Source organism: Rhodnius prolixus, unplaced genomic scaffold (assembly GCF_049639745.1).
Source record: "Rhodnius prolixus isolate KJV_2025 unplaced genomic scaffold, Rpr scaffold_6, whole genome shotgun sequence".
Lineage (NCBI taxonomy): Eukaryota > Metazoa > Arthropoda > Insecta > Hemiptera > Reduviidae > Rhodnius > Rhodnius prolixus.
Genome location: NW_027411634.1, coordinates 13676225 through 13694013, shown reverse-complemented (window position 1 = coordinate 13694013; position 17789 = coordinate 13676225). Strand labels below are relative to the sequence as shown.

The following is a 17789-nucleotide window of genomic DNA, read 5'->3' as shown; positions in this document are numbered from 1 at the left end:
AGTATTAACTTCGGAAAAATCCACCCTAAGATAATATTAACATTAGTACGGACAAATGGTTACAAAATTACAGATGAATGTAAATAGAAATAGGAGCGAAGTGTTATACAACCGGATTAGTGCTTTGCAACATCTCTTTAAAATGTATATATTTGTAGTTAGAGAGGAACGGATGATGGAACTGTTCACACATATGGGTCCTGCACTTTCTGTGACTGTCCGAATAAAACTTCTCCCTAATTGAGTAATAATTACAAAATAATATAAAGATAAGTTATTATTAATTATAAAGTTAGTTACCATTAATTTGTCAAAAATTATAAATTAGTTTGTCAGGAAGAAAATCTTATTTAATGTAATTGACTCACGACTTATTCAGTGTTATGAAATTGTAATGTTTTTAGCTTTTCATTTTAATTGGCATAAAATTTATTTAAGTAATTTTTAGAAAAAATGAAGAAATTAACTAGATTTTTTTTGTTTAATTAGAGGTTTTATAAAAGTTTGGATTATTCAGTTAGCATTTACAATTTTAGGATAAATAACTAAAACAAACAAACCTTCAAAAAGTAACCTTCCCTTTTTATTGAAATTTGCTTCTTCTCTTTACGTAAATTGAATATATTAAAGTTAATGCTAATATTCAGAATATAGTAAATCATGGTGACACCAGTTAACCATTTCACTGTGAGATTCTTGGAACTAATTTAAAGAATGAGAGTTCTCGCATCGGTGAAAAGAGCTAAATTGTAAAGTTGCCGACCTCGAAGGGAATGAGTTACCCTGTGCGGAAGAAATGGTAATCTGTCGGTGTCATATTGGGGCGGTGTTTGCAAAACATTTTGAGGATTTCAGATTCTCAAACTAAACCCTGCAAAAAAGAATAAGAACAAAAATCGCATTAAATTTTAATATTATTTTTATCTGAATAAATTAAGTTTTTGTTTTAAGAATTGCAGCTTATTTGTTCTCCGATGTTATTGTTACTAGTTGTTTTAATTATTACTAATTTTTATTTGTCATTGTTTTAAATAATATTTATATTTGATTGAAACAAATACCTGTTTAACCTACAACTACATTACAAAACATCTGACTGTACGGCCCGCTTAAAAAATATATTTATTTTTTGAAAATGGCTCGCTGCCTGAAAAAGGTTGCCGACCCCTGTTCTAGATCAAGGTAGAAGTGAGAAAACAGCTTTACCGTCTGGAATGAATTCATAATGTCTGAAACAATTCTCTTTTTTTTTTGTTTATACTGAAATCGTTCTCTAAAAGCTGAGATGATTGGGTCATAAAACTTAAATATCATCAAATTCAATCAGAAATATGACTTTAGATTCTCCTTTTATCACGAGAGAATACGATTTTTGTTATAGCTTCCCTTGCACTTGACCATATAAAAATGAAAACTGTCTTTCCAATATTGCTACATTAATGTTTCTTTATTAATGTGTCTTCATTCCCTATTTTTTTGTTCTTTTTTTGCGATAATTGGGGGTCTTAGTGAGTTGCGGAATCAAGGGTCATAGCTGAATTTCCATTTTCCTGCCAAGGAAACACAGGCATATCTAGAAGATCATTTCAGAGCCTACAATTTGCACATTTTTCCACTCAGCAAACTGATTTGATGTGTCCTTCACTTGGTAATGGTGACACATCACAAAAAGAATATTGTTCAGATAATGCTTAAGCTCCTCATTGTAGCAGAAGGATAGAACACTTTCCGATAATTAGCAACTAACTTCATGTACGAGTGAAGCGTATTAACATTGTTGGTTGTCCATTCAGGCAGAAAACAAGTCGTACTCACAGATATAGCCGTTTGCTTTAGGCGTATCTTCCAAATTTCCAGCCATGTTTTATTCCACTCCTTAAAAGCTCGATAATACTTCACCTAGTTTTGCAATGTTAGTAACTCAGTCGTTCCATACCATCTTCAGCTTCATCACCCGTAGGTGAATTTGCCTTGAAACTGTTGAACATTAACTCTAGATAATTTTTGAGCGAGATATCATTGCTAAGAAGAGCGTTCAACAATGTACAATAATTCCAGACCTTGTACCGCCTTGGTGAGTGAAGTGTAGCATTCGATGCATCCAGAGAACCTTTAAATAGCATCAGTAATTCCGGACTCAACGTATTTAAGGGTAAAGTTTGCAAAGGGTTCGTAAGCAAAATTAAAACATAATAAATTATTTGTTTTTTTTTAATTGAAGAAATCTCTGTACACAATTTTAGAAATATACTTAAATTTGAGTATAAATTAGTCACTGTTTCAGATATTTTATTTCATTGATGCAGTAATTATTGCATCCATTAGTGTAACTAATGCTATAACAATTAATTATGTTCGCACAATTATTGAAAGTTAACCAAAACAAAGTGATAATATTAAAATACATGAATACCCAAGTAAAAAATCCAAATCCTTTGACAGAAGAATACTACCCAATTAATCTGAATAGGACAACAAGACGCGATACTAGCGGTAGACATGGATGAAACTGTAACTAAGGTAGTATAATGATGGTTACCGCCAATTTCAGCTTTATTTTATTTTGAGTTCAGCATTAGGACTAGGTCATCTTCAGGGCTTGCACTGATACATTAACAATTACTCAGAGGACTTAATGTCAATTTTATAGTGGTACTTATTATTTTTTCATAGTAGCTGAATAGAAATAACCTCAAAAGATAACTGTAGATTGTTTCTTTGGATGTGACTGTTTGGGTTAGTGCATGCTTGGCAGAAATAAATAAGGTAGAAAAAAGGCAATAATTTCTTTTACTTAAATGAATCAGGCACCAAAAAAAGTGAGGAATAGAATACTATAAATAAATAAGGTGAACATACACCATAATGGATACGTTAAATAAAAGTTCTAGAAAAATGAAAATTAGAGAATAAAATGAACTTAATTAATTAAATTAAATTCCCAACAATTTTATTAATGAATGCGATGGTATGTTTTCAGTCGACGAACCAAAGACGATAGAGGGGGGAGGATTAAAGCGGTGGTTGGAGGTGTTGGGAAGAACGTGCGCTACTACCTTTGTGAAAATCCGCCAGTCCTTGCCGGGCTACTAACAGATATGGGCTGCCAGAGGATGCTGTCTTATCTGTGCATTATTGTTCTTACATCGATCTACGGGATATCAGCAGCCATTAGGCCGCATATTGTAATTTTCATTGCTGATGATTTGGTAAGTACAATAATAAATTTGGTTATAATTTTTGCCAAACATGTGGAACATTCGAACTCCGAACATTTGAATCATATTTAATTCTTACCAACAATATAATTTTAGCTAGGAAGCCTATTCTAACCGATCAATCTCTAGTAACTGCACTAAAACGAACATTTCTACAAATATTATTGAAGTTAAGTTAATAAATCAATGTGTATGTGTAATATATAATCACGGGGTTTACATAAAAGCCAAGAAACTATTTTGAAAAAAAGTGTATAATCCATCAAATGAAGAAGTACTCCCGTTGAAGATTTTTTTTTTAAAATTCGATTTTAGCAAGACTTTTTTATCTCTTTTAAACGGTTTACAAGAGTTAGAACAGTGCATCACAGAAAATGGAAATGCGGAACCCAGAGCTTCCCTAAATAACAGGACAAAGGAAACTGTTTCAAATAAAAGTATAGGTCTATAAATATGTAATTGATTTCAGTCTGAAACAATGCCTCCTCTATATTAACATTCAAAATTGCTGAGAGTACAAAACTTGGGTCCATTAATTGGATCATTTCCCAGGTGGGCATCTATTGCTCACAAGCAGTCAACTCGCTAAGAACAATTGCATAAGTTCATAAATAATACTGTTCGAAATAAAATTACCATTTCTTGTGAAAATAATTTCTTTCATCACATACTTAATATTTCCTAATACAATCCAAGTTTAAGTGAATTAATAACATATAAACTTGAAAAGTTCAAAGTAAATTTTGTTTAAATTCACCTCGTGTAGTAAAGTTATAGATACATAATTTCCTCTTTAATAACTGAAAGTAAGAAGTGTGTGTACAAAAACGATGAAATATTGTTCTTCTTTTATACTTTTTTTACTTGTTCTTGTCAGTCCTTACGATATTTTGAGATAATATTTTGTTCTCGTTTTCGGTGGGAATACAATTTGAGTTTGCCTGCTAAGAAAAGTAATCGCCTATTTTTCCAGGACGAGGTTAGAAACACAAATGTTAATTTACTGTTAACATGTTCCTATCAAATAAATAGTAGCTACACGTGAGATTTGGGGATCTTCCTCTTGCAAATCCACGCTTTATACCACCGCATCTGTTGCTATAACTGTAGTATTTTTTTTTCTCAGTTGAGTGCATAAAGTAAGATCCAAAGATACAAATCTTTGTTATCTCTTTTAGATTTTATTTGTACATTAAATTGTTTTTTCTTTTCTCCTTCCAATAATGTACCAATGAATTTCAGTTAGCTATAAGTTCATTTCATACTTTTACTTCAAACATGTTTTCTAAGAATATTGATTTTAAAACGATGATAAGGCGAATATCGTTTATTTGTAAAGCTTCCCTTCATTTTAGTGTGCACTTTTTTGGACAAGATGCATTGATCTGTCAAACTTTTTTGAGCTGTAGTACTTCTTTACCATTGAGCAATAGGTTTTTACTCATTTTAATGTTTTACTAATTTGCTAGCAAAACCAGTGAATGATTTTATTGCTCTAAAATGGCCAAGGTTGTAAAGAAAAAGTTTGTATTGAAAGAAATAGAACATTTAATGAAGATTGGAAGATAAAGTATTTCCTTATTTCTTAGAAAAGATTAATCCTGTTTATATTATGTAAGCTAGTATTTAGAATATTAATAAATTCAATGTAAATCAACACTTGGGTTCTTCTCTTAATTTGATTCTTCATAAATATTAAATATTTTATTCATGCTACTACTGTTTTTGGGTGCCTTTCCTTTGGACGATCTCCTGGAATATAACACAGTTCCAGCAGGGCTTAGCCCAAGGAAAACACCTAACGCCTTTTTCTTCGGCGTCTCGATGAAATGGTGAGGATCTCCGCTTGCTTGAACTAGTGGATAGTGAGCCATGCATTTTACACATAAGTGGTACCAACGGAGGTCCCTCTTAATTTAGGAATCATATTTAGGTTAATAGGAATTCGGTCACTGCAACATAAGATTTTTTTTTTAATTTATTTGCTATTCACTATCTACAAAGATTAAAATGTAATAAGTGAATACGATAAAAGAACACTTCATGACAGGATCAGCTTGAGGAGAGAAGCTGCCCACCGGCAACACTCTCGCTGGAGTTTCTTGTACTATTGAAGCTGGTCACGAGGCCAACAGCGTTTCAATCGTCTTGGAAGACGATCTGGAATCGTTTTGGAGGCAAGATTTTGAACAAGAGGATTGGTACAGAATGGAAGAGAGTCAAAGAATTTTCTATATTTAGATTTAGATTCGTCAGTTACGTTTGAGATCTTGAGGTCGTTATGGAGGGTGGAGTTACGAGACATAAAATGGAGAATTAGTAATCTGATGGTGTATTTTGGATTGGAAGGACTGGATCTTTTGTGAATTAGAAAGTTTGGCTGAACCCCCCAAGTTCGAGTCCGTAAGTCCAGATCGGTTTGAGTACGCTGCTGTATATTAGTCTTTTATGTTCCAGTGGCAGCTTTGACTGTCTGCCAATTAGTCTTAACAGTAATTTGTTTCGTCGGTTGAGTTCAAGTCTTTTCAGTTTAGTGTGCGGATTCCACGTTAATCTTTTGTCGATGTACAACCCAAGGTAGCAAACTAAATTAGCAGAAGGAAGAGGAATTAAGTTGAAACTTATAGAGGGACAAGAATTACGACGCAGAGTAAAAGTTATCTGTTCGCACTTTTGAGTATTGAATTTGACTCTCCACTTTTTGGCCCAGGGTTCTAATTTGTGTAGATGAGACTGTAGATGAAAGGTAGCTGTAGTGGGGTCTGAGTTAGAAGAGAGAATAGCAGTATCTAAGTGCAGAGCAGTGTGTGCAGAGTCAGTTGGTAGGTCAGATGTGTACACAGTATAGAGAAGCGGTCCGAGAATATAAGATATTTAATTTAATTATTACACTAAGTGCATAACATATTATGCAATTTACAACGATGAGAATTGTTGAACAGTTTGATTTTTATTCGTCATAAATTCTTTGACTGACTTTTCTTATAACTGCCTTATTATTTTTTTTAAAGCTTTCGAACACTTCTTTCTTGATGATCTCCTTTTTAACGGATTCTTTTTTTTGGCATTACCGAGAGCACCGTACCATAATACAAAGGATTATGCCCGATCAGTATAAATTTAGAACCAAAATTCAAGAACAAACCAGACTATTCTGGTGACTAGGCCTCCATACAGTGTTCTATGAATAAGAAATGCATGTTCGCAGGATTGGGGCTATTTAACTTGTTACCTCTGTGTAGACTTTGCCAAGGGTAAGATGAAACAGGTTCTCATCATCTGACTGAGTAGCTGAGTCGCGAGGTTCAGTATGGGATATTTGGCACTCTGCGGACACAAGAGATTATTTCAGGACGAAGTTTAAAGGGGTAATTAACTATAATCCATCGACGGAACCAACAAAAATGTATTTATTTATTTAATTTTTTACAACTGGTTTAACCATAAGATATACAGTTGGAGATGGACCTCGAAAAATGCAAAAAATAAATAAGTAAATCAAATACATAATTAATAAAAAAAGAGAAAATAATGGATGCCAAAATTTTAAATTCTGACATAAAAATCTCATGCGGCAAAAGATAAACAAAAATACACAATAGTACCAACAAAACAAAAAAATAAACAAATTAAAAAATACTTCAATAACCTTATTAAGTAACAAAAAATTCGAATCCTCCTATTTCAACAATAAATAAATCTAAGATAACTTATTGTAACAAAAAACAAAATCAAAATAATAATAAAAATAAAAAAGGTAAGAATAGTACAAAAATAAGTAAAATGATACTAAGACAAACTGTAAATAGTAACAAAAAACTGTTCTAAATTTAAAAATATTTAGACAGAAAACAGAGACTTTGTTTCAACTTACTGAGATGATCTGGATCCTTAAAAGATAGAAGACGTATAAAAATTTCATTATAATTGTCCACAGCACCACAATATTTTTGAATAAGTGGATCTCTATATGATGAAAGAGTAGGACACCTTGCGATGGCATGAGCAATATCATCAGTAGGGAACGGATTCGTATGTATTTACATATTTTTTTCTAGGCAATTTACAGACGTTTTTCAACTAGAAGTATTCATACTGACACTTTTTAAGCCGTTTGAGTCTACTTTTATTTCACATATTTGGATGTTATCGCATATTTATACATATTTGATTAAAATAAATAAATATTTCTACATATTTAATCAAAATATGTACATATTTTTCATTTTGGGCATATTTTCATAATTGGGAGGTGGTTGACAGCAACTGCGAACCACAGACTGTAGGGCTGTGAATCAAAGTGGGTACAATGGTGATTGTAATTTACACAGAATGCTGCTAAACAGTGACGGGCACTTGTTAGTTCTTTGAAGTTGTCTGACGTTGTCTGTTCTTTCAGCTCGTTCGTTGAAGTGTCCAATTCATTTCGTTCGGTCACTTAGTGTATTCTTTTTTGGGTGAAATGCCACGAACATCGGCCTCAAACAAACAACTGGTTGCTCAGCATTACATTATTAACAGTAAACAGCTCAGTATTACTATGAAAACTACAATAAAATCAAGAATGTCCTTTCACATCTCGAAGACGAAGCAGTAGCGATAAATACAGCCAAGTCTTTATTCGAGAAACCTAATTTAAGGAACGACCTTGCATTCATTTCTGACAATTGCGTATTTCTTGCACAAGCCATTACCCAACTTGAGTCCCAAAATGTTCGACTGACAGAAAACGTGTCCAACGTTAAAAAAGTCATCGAAAAGGTGGAAGAAATACCTGGGAGTAAGGGAGATCTGATCAGATCAAAACTGGTAGAAGTACTGAGCAAGAACAAAGTGTGGGAGACCATCTGCCAGATTTCTGATATTATCAGTGGAACAGAAGTCACCTCAGAACATCGTGTACCCTTTACAACCAACGAGATAACTTCTTTCAGCAAGGCAACTATAATATCTGTAGATGTTGAACGATCTTTTAGTCGTTACAAGTCCATCTTACGCCCAGATCGACGTCACTTTACGTTCCAACATTTGAAATTTCATGTGGTTGCAAACAATTTCGAAGAGTGAAGTTTTCAAAATTGAAAATTTAACACATCTTTTTATAAATAGTAAAAATGTTCTTTGTTGTATAAATCATTATAACTTGTAAAAACAAATTATTTTATTCCTAATAAATTATTATAAATTGTAAAAATGTTCTTTTCTTGTATAAATAATTATAACTTGCCCCCCCCCCCAAAAAAAATCCATTTTCATAAAAAAAATGTCCATTTTACTTAAATATTCCAGAAAATATTTTAAGAAAATCACATATTTTCCACATAATTGACGAAAATACATGCATATTTTAATTAAATATTTGGCATTTTTAAATACATAAAAATCCGTTCCTTAGTCATCAGGTTCGTTTAACGAGCACAGTTGACACATCTTATCACTATTAAAATCAAATCTTTGACGATTGAAATATACTTTACCGTTTTTTTTTTTGTAACTTAAACGAAGTTGAGCCATTCTCAGTTTTTAAATATGAATATTACAAGTAAAGTAAAGTTCCTCCCAAGTTTAAATGACTTAATTGTCTGTAAAACGGATTATATCGACTATTCAGTACTGATATCTTTAGACAGCAAATTGTGGAACCAACAATAATGGTAGATAATTAGGCAGCAAGAAAAGGAGAGACTTAGTTAGTTAAAGAGAATCATGTTAAAGGTAACTATTTACAGAAAACATTAAATAATAAAAATTAGATTATCTAGCTACATCAAAATATTTAAACTAAAATGAGTGACAATATGGTAGGTGAGAAGAATTGATTTGTGCAGATCAAGATTAGGAATCGCGATGATATGACGAACGATGATTCTCTTTGGAGTTTCAAAACGCACTGAGATTGATTCGCAAAGATTGTGGCTTCAATTGAGAGTGGAATGATACGATGAATGAGGTCGAGGATGAGTTAGTTGGCACGCGAATGTCTACGTGTCTATAATTTGCCGCTGTAACATCTTCTGAAGTTATAAGTTTCTCAGTTGCTGTTCCTCTTCTACAAACCGCCTTCTTATCTAAAAAATCAATTGCTCTAAATCTTTTTTTTCATGATTTGTACATTAATACTGTTTGTACGAGCACTTTTATCTGATTCCATAGAATCACAAAAGTGTCGACTTAAAGTCCGTGTGTTAGTAAAGTCAAGTATTTAATTTTTTTTGCACTTCTTAAAAATATTCCAATCACATTGTCGACCGTAGAGAGTATGAGAAATTAAATAATTAAAACTGAAGATATCTGTAGAAGATGATTTGTGATGAGAAAGAAAGATTATTTTCTTGTCATTAAAGGCGCAAATACTTAAGACTTTATATGAAGTACATGTGAGGATATCTTGAAAAGGTATCAGTTTTAACTGATGAACCCAGGAGATGGCTTTCCTAAAGAAAACCATATCAAAAGAGTTGATTGTTTCATACCAAGAACTATTTTCATTAGTAGATTAATTTAGTGGGTTTTTAAAGTAAACACATGATGGATACTATAACCAAGAGAACAGATTCAGACAACTCATCTTTAGGCCGATTAAGAAGTAGTGGTGACAAGTCTAAGAAGAACGCAGTGCCTCAAAAAAAATAAACAAATTCTGGCTAATAGTAAGACCGCGAAGATACTTGTACTTCCACAGTCGAATTGGGGATAGCAGAAAAAACTGTTCAAACACTTCAAACTATACAAAAGGCAGTGGATAAAAATAAGAAGAAAAAATGGAAGGAAAGGAAGCAGTTCAGGTGCAAAAAATATTATATAATTTCCTTTATTAAAATAAAATTTCTTTATTAAAAGAAAATACTGCGGCAAGAAATGTTATTTAGAATATTGGAAATTAAAAGATAATTAGATGCAAAAGAATAAAATAAATATAATTTGAAGATAATAAAGAATACAATCAGCTGATATTTGCGTGGCATTAGTAAAGGGTTGGCAAGAATGAAAGCAAATAGCTAAGCTAAAAATGGAAGAAGTTCTGTTTATCCTGTCCTCTGTGGTACCAAGAAGGTTAGACTGGGTGGAAAAGTAAAATATACTTTTTCAAATTGTTTTTATGACCTAACCTTCAGTCTAAAACTGTTATTCCTAATTTAAGTTCAATTTTTTACTAATATTTTCAATCAGAAAGCAGCTAAATTCTAATTCTTGTTGAAAAATCTGTCTTCCAATTCACCTTTTTGTCGATAATGAGAACATTTGTTAAGACATTCATTTATGAGGGACCAATGATTCAAGACTAAATTGTTCCTTAAATTTTAACTCCTTTTTTTTTAAAAAAAAGTGCTGAATTATCGATTAAGTTCCACAATAACATAACAATTAATCGAAATAAAACTGTAATGAAGGTCAGTGAGCCAGCTGGCGCACTCATGGAGCAATGTTCTTACGAACAAGGTCACGGCAATTATGTAATTCAATTTTTTTTATATATATTATTGTTTATGTATTTAACGATATGTCAATTTTTGTTTTTTCTTTATTATTTCTAAATTCTTCACGATTTGCTATGGGTCGATGTTTGTAACCTGTCAAATCCTGTCATTCATTAGCCAATAGTGCGTTAATGTTTGACCTGTTTTTATTGGTGGGGAAAAATAACTGGTTGATGAAAAATTATCACCCCTTAATTTTTCTTAAAAATTATTATTATTGTAGTTTAGATACTTTCAATATTTGATGGCGTAAAATTTTATTAACCAGCAGGAAACAACAAGTTTTAGACTCTGAAGTCCATCTTAACTAACAGTCAAAATTTAGAATTATCAGGGGAAAATGTTCCAATTACGAGGGTCGTTTGAAAAGTCCGTGCAAAGTCAGAGAGATAGCACCACTGGCGCGTATCGAGGTTATGTTTAGTTAGTAGCATCTCTTGGAAGAACACACACCAAGTTTCAGCCAGATCGGTCTATTTCTTTGTGTTTGGCATTCGTTTGAATCGAGGAAGTCGAGTGATTTTCAAAAAATGGACGAAAAAGAATTTCGTGTGTTGATTAAACACTACTTTATGAAAGGCAAAACGCCTCAGTAGACTAAAGAGAAGCTTGATAAACATTATGGTGACTCTGCACCTTCGATTAGGACAGTTTATAAGTGGTTTTTAAAATTTTCGGAGTGGCCATATGGGCACAAGTGACACTGAACGTTCTGGACGCCCTGTTGAGGTTACTACTCCAGAAATCATTGATAAAATCCATGATATGGTGATGGATGATTGCTAGTGCTGTGGGCATCTCGAATGAACGGGTACATAATATTTTGCATCAACATTTGGACATGACAAAGCTATCCGCAAGATGGGTGCCGCGATTGCTCACGCTTGCCCAAAAACCGAAATCGTGCGAAGTGTTGCAAGGACGGTTGGCAGCTGTTCCAGAAGAATCCGCAGGACTTTAAGCGCCGTTTCGTCACTGTGGATGAAACCTGGATACATCACTACACTCCTGAGACCAAAGAACCATCTAAACAATGGGTTACCAAGGGGGAATCTGCGCCAAAAAAAGGCGAAGACCGTTCCTTCGGCCGGAAAGATTATGGCGACTGTCTTTTGGGATTCGCAAGGAATAATCCTCATCGACTATCTGGTGAAGGGTAAAACTATTACAGGTGCATATTATTCATCGTTATTGGACTGTTTGAAAACCGAGCTGCAAGAAAAACGCCCACGATTGGCCCACAAAAAAGTCCTTTTCCATCACGACAACGCACCAGCTCACACCTCAGCAGTTGTGGTCGCAAAATTAATGGAAATAGGGTTCCAACTCGTTTCACATCCCCCCTATTCTCCAGACTTGGCTCCCTCGGACTACCATTTGTTCCCCAATATGAAGAAATGGTTGGCGGGAAAAAGATTTTATTCAAACGAGGAGGTGATTGCAGAAACGAATGGCTATTTTTCAGACTTGGACCTATTATTCGGAAGGCATCAACAAACTAGAGCAGCGTTGGACGAAGTGTATAAGCCTAAAAGGAGACTATGTTGAAAAATAAAAAAGGTTTACCCCCAAAAATTAAGTAGTTTTTATTTTTGCACGGACTTTTCAAACGGCCCTCGTAAAGTAAAGTAATCGCCTATTTTTTCCGGACATTTGGGGCTTATAGTCCAACTACCAATTAGGTGTCGTGGACGGAGACGACTAGCAAAGCAAACATACTTTACTGTAAATTCCTTTTATTAACCATTAGATAAAATCCAAGGCCCTAAGACCGGGAATCGAACCCAGTACCACAATGCATATTAGCTTTGCAGGTCTAGCCTCTTAACCCGCTCGGCTACCGTGGCGCCTTATAACTTTAAATAAATAAAATCTTTTTTTTTTTTTTTTTTCAGTTAAACGCTGTTGGATTTTAGAGTTAACTTAGAGCTAAAGAACTATGTGCACATAGCTCTGAATTCATTTTAAATTATTTATTATCATTATTATTTTCAATCTCATTGACAATTTTTTTTGGTATTCAGAATGTTTAGGTGACTATTCACTAAAACATAACACACGGACACTTTCGGACCCTTAGATTTTCTCTTCCTAGGAGCTTCTTACAGCTCACTGTCCGGAGGCCGGCAGTGCACTGAAAATAGCTCCGGGCGCTAATAACCTTAGATGTTGACGCGCCTTAAATAAATAAATAAAAAAAAATTTTAAATTATTTTACTTTCTCTTAACTCTCTCAAGAGAAAGTACTGCGATCGTGCTCACCTATTTACGGTAATGTGATTATACTTGATACTTTAAAAGGTGTTAAGAACCCTGAATTTTGAGATGTACTGCTATTATTCACTTAATTTTTTTTAAAAAGAAAAAGGAGCTAAAATTTATGGGGGAAATTGTTCTAATGAAGAAGTTGATGCCAATTTCGGAGCAAAACATTTATGGGAGAAGTCACAGGAAGTCGATAGAAAGACGCTGATATTTCAGAAGATTGAAGAAAGGTTAAACTTTATTTAATGACCCCGAAAAGAAATGTCATTAGAGTGATTCACATTAAAGATTTTTATTTTATTTGCACTCAACACCATCGCAGAATTCCCAGCTTCGAATCCAGCTACTACTTCTTAGATTTTCTACTACAGTTTCCCGTAGTGATGGACAGTGTTGTGTGCAACTAGAGAATAATGTCCGGACGACGATAGTGAATTGCTCCGGATGCTAAGGGGGTCTCTGTTTTGACTATGCACCTTGAGTACAGAATTGAGAAAATTTGAACATTTCATTGTGCGCAATACTGGCTGACGTATTTACACCGGTTAATCTGCCCAAAAAAGGAGAGCTATTTCGGAAGTTTATGACCCGATAAGAGATTTTACGATCTGTAAAACATTATGGTTGACATTTTATTCCTTTTTCCTTAAAATTTTCTTTATCTGTAATAATTGCTTAATGATTTATTTAGAGAATAACAAAAAAGGATCCATTTTAAGATTTTGTTACTATTTGGTCGGATACTTTTCCTTTTTTACTTTTATTTGAATGTTAAAAATGAAAAATTTAATAAAAAAATATGTAGCTTCCATAACTTGATTGCATTCGGCCAAAGCTTAGACTTAATGATTGTCCTTTTTGTAATGGTTTTTTAAAGGAAAATAGCAATTTAGGTCAAATTTTAGAGAATTTTAAAGTGACTTTAGAACTGTTACAGAAACAGGATAAGGGAAACTTGAAGACTGATATTTTATAAAAGAGAACCTTTAAGAATAGAGCAGCGTTTCCCAACTTGTGATATGCGAGTTGCTGGTTGGTGGTACACGAAAAATAATCAATAATGGCGGACATTAAAAATTAAAGCATAAAAATACCAGAGAAACGTTTTTTCCTGTAATACATAAAAATTATTTTAATTAAATAATATTATACAGTAAAGTTGTTAATATGTACAGAAATAAGGTTAGTCTGTCTCAAGATATACGAGAAAATATTTAACACATTTAACAGGATTAAAATTGTCTTTCATGGAGTACTTTTCCAAAACCCGAAAACACAAATAATAATTGGGATTCAAACCCCTTCTATAAAGAAAATTTAGGAAAAACTACATCATTATCGATAAAAGATAAAGAAAATTTACTAGAATTATCATGTGACAGAACTTAACTATGTAAAAATCTGCTTAAAGAGACTGATTGTAACGAGTAAGCTCTATCCAAGCAACATTAAATTTAATTGGTACTTACAGGTAGTTGGAATGCTTACAAGAGATTAATTTAGAAGATTTGGGCACAAATATAATAATCCTAAAAGAAGAACTTTGTAAATTAATTAATAATTTTGAAGAGAAAAATATGTACGCAATTTTTAATTATTTAAAAAAAGTTTTAAAACTAAGATCTTACACTTTACGAAGTTTATAAAGTAAACATGAACTTGAACTCCTTTGCAACAGATACATATTTGTATCTCTATACAAATAAAGATAATAATAATAAAATAACGCATTCAGAATAACAAATTTTACGAAATACAATCATTTTTACGAAGTGGTACAATTTAGCATGATGTACTACCAAGTGGTACACCTGCCAAAAAAGGTTGGGAAACGTTGGAATAGACAATGGTACCATCCTTTGCCATAATGCACTAAATTACTCCAGTAAACTAAAAAAGCCATCTCGTCCTCCAACTTGAGACAATTTAATCTTCATGAACCAAACCAAAATATGTATTTTTTCTGTTTAGGAAAACTGCATAGAGAACGATGTATCCGACCAGAAGTACCTTTTTTTGAAAAAATAAAATAAATAAATATAATTACTAAATTCATTTCATCATAAGTATCTAATTTAACTTTTTTTTATTATCCGTTAAGTAATCACATTTTTGCAATAATTAAGCAATTAAGCACTTGGCTAATCTAATCAAAATTAAAGATAATTGAGCTTATCAATACAAAAAGCAATTAGAATCACTTTAACTATGTTTATACTATCTGAAGTAAGCATTGAAAGTTTAAACATTAAGTTAACGAATTAATAACTTTCTCTATTTCTCAGAAGAAGAACATTAACAAAGCCTGTGAACATATAAACAATACTGATCTGTGAGACGCCACGGTAGCCGAGCGGGTTAAGAGGCGAGACCGCAAAGCTAATATGCATTGTGGTACTGGGTTCGATTCCCGGTCTTAGGTCTTGGATTTTATTTAATGGTTAAATGAGAAATAGTAAAGTACGTTTGCTAGTCGCCTCCGTCCACGACACCTAGTGAATGGTATTTGGACGTTAAGCCCCGTCTGAAAAAATAGGCGATTACTTTACTTTACTCTACTTTTACTGAACTGTTAAGGGTTCTCCAATTTTGACAAGAAATGTGGTCTATTTTCTTTCGTAGGCGATAAAACTTGCTGACAATGGTAGATCATACAGATAAGGTTGTTTAATTTCAAAAATAATGTTAAACAAAAAGAAAAATTAGAAATTGTTACAATTACTCGCTAGGAAAAAAGTGTTTTCTGTTGTTTTCAACAGAAAGATAAAACAGGTTTGGTTGTTATATATAAAGGGTGATCCATTTAAAACGCACCAATCGCTAATAACTTTTTAGGAAAGCAGAATTCCGAAAAAACCTACGAAGTAAACTATATGTTTTTTTTGGTATAGTTTTCAAATTTTCCACCCCCGATGCTGTATCTTCATTTTCAGCGGAGTTACTGGCAAAAACCCTGATTGCGGTTTCATAAGGACCACTGGTTTTGACAATGATTATGAAAACTACATAAAAAAAAACTGTGAAAAATGACGTTGACTCCCGTTTCGATATCTCTAATATTTGTCGAGATATTTAAGATCAAAGTTACAATTTTATCTTATTCGTGATCGGTTTTCAATATTAATTTTCCACCAGAAATAAACCTTTTTGGGAGGCCCTCTGACTGCAAAAAAAAAAAATGTGATTTGTGAGGCAAATAACAAAAATAATAATAATTGAAGATTTTACGAGGGTCGTTTGAAAAGTCCGTGCAAAGTCAGAGAGATAGCACTACTGGCGCGTATCGAGGTTATGTTTAGTTAGTAGCATCTCTTGGAAGAACACACACCAAGTTTCAGCCAGATCGGTCTATTTCTTAGTGTTTGGCATTCGTTTGAATCGAGGAAGTCGAGTGATTTTCAAAAAATGGACGAAAAAGAATTTCGTGTGTTGATTAAACACTACTTTATGAAAGGCAAAACGCCTCAGGAGACTAAAGAGAAGCTTGATAAACATTATGGTGACTCTGCACCTTCGATTAGAACAGTTTATAAGTGGTTTCAAAATTTTCGGAGTGGCCATATGGGCACAAGTGACGCTGAACGTTCTGGACGCCCTGTTGAGGTTACTACTCCAGAAATCATTGATAAAATCCATGATATGGTGATGGATGATTGCTAGTGCTGTGGGCAACTCGAATGAACGGGTACATAATATTTTGCATCAACATTTGGACATGACAAAGCTATCCGCAAGATGGGTGCCGCGATTGCTCACGCTTGACCAAAAACGAAATCGTGCGAAGTGTTGCAAGGACGGTTTGCAGCTATTCCAGAAGAATCCGCAGGACTTTAAGCGTCGTTTCGTCACTGTGGATGAAACATGGATACATCACTACACTCCTGAGACCAAAGAACAATCTAAACAATGGGTTACCAAGGGGGAATCTGCGCCAAAAAAGGCGAAGACCGTTCCTTCGGCCGGAAAGATTATGGCGACTGTCTTTTGGGATTCGCAAGGAATAATCCTCATCGACTATCTGGAAAAGGGTAAAACTATTACAGGTGCATATTATTCATCGTTATTGGACCGTTTGAAAACCGAGCTGCAAGAAAAACGCCCACGATTGGCCCACAAAAAAGTCCTTTTCCATCACGACAACGCACCAGCTCACACCTCAGCAGTTGTGGTCGCAAAATTAATGGAAATAGGGTTCCAACTCGTTTCACATCCCCGCTATTCTCCAGACTTGGCTCCCTCGGACTACTATTTGTTCCCCAATATGAAGAAATGGCTGGCGGGAAAAAGATTTTATTCAAACGAGGAGGTGATTGCAGAAACGAATGGCTATTTTTCAGACTTGGACCTATTATTCGGAAGGGATCAACAAACTAGAGCAGCGTTGGACGAAGTGTATAAGCCTAAAAGGAGACTATGTTGAAAAATAAAAAAGGTTTACCCCAAAAAATTAAGTAGTTTTTATTTTTGCACGGACTTTTCAAACGACCCTCGTAAAACATGTAGTGTAATGTAATGGTTGTGGGTGAGTCAGGATAAATTTGTTTTATGATCAAAATAAAAGCAATCATTATATCAGTTTAATGTATCCCGTATACAAGAATTTTTGACCTATGATTAGGGTAAGAATATCTTGCCAGGGTGTTGTTAGTGGTCAAGAGCGTGGCTTTGTAAGTGGGAGATCACCCAGTTCTAGTGTTGCATGCATGGAAATTCTGTTTCAATTATTTTATTTTAATGTAATATTTGATTGAAAATATATAAAATAAATGGAAGTATTGCATTAAAAGGATAGAGAACATTGCTAACGGTAATTTTGTTGCTCTTTTAT

General features: G+C 33.6%; 1 protein-coding gene across 2 annotated transcripts in view; it reads left to right on the top strand.

The window, feature by feature from the left end:
- The window catches only part of LOC141461158 (arylsulfatase B-like), a 52877-nt gene that overhangs the window by 1660 nt on the left and 33428 nt on the right, over nucleotides 1–17789 (top strand). For both annotated transcript variants that reach the window (XM_074141926.1, XM_074141927.1), the window contains exon 2: nucleotides 2981–3209. In XM_074141926.1, the coding sequence (XP_073998027.1) occupies nucleotides 3099–3209 (111 nt within the window). In that variant the 5' untranslated portion in view covers nucleotides 2981–3098. The remainder of the gene's footprint in view (nucleotides 1–2980; nucleotides 3210–17789) is intronic.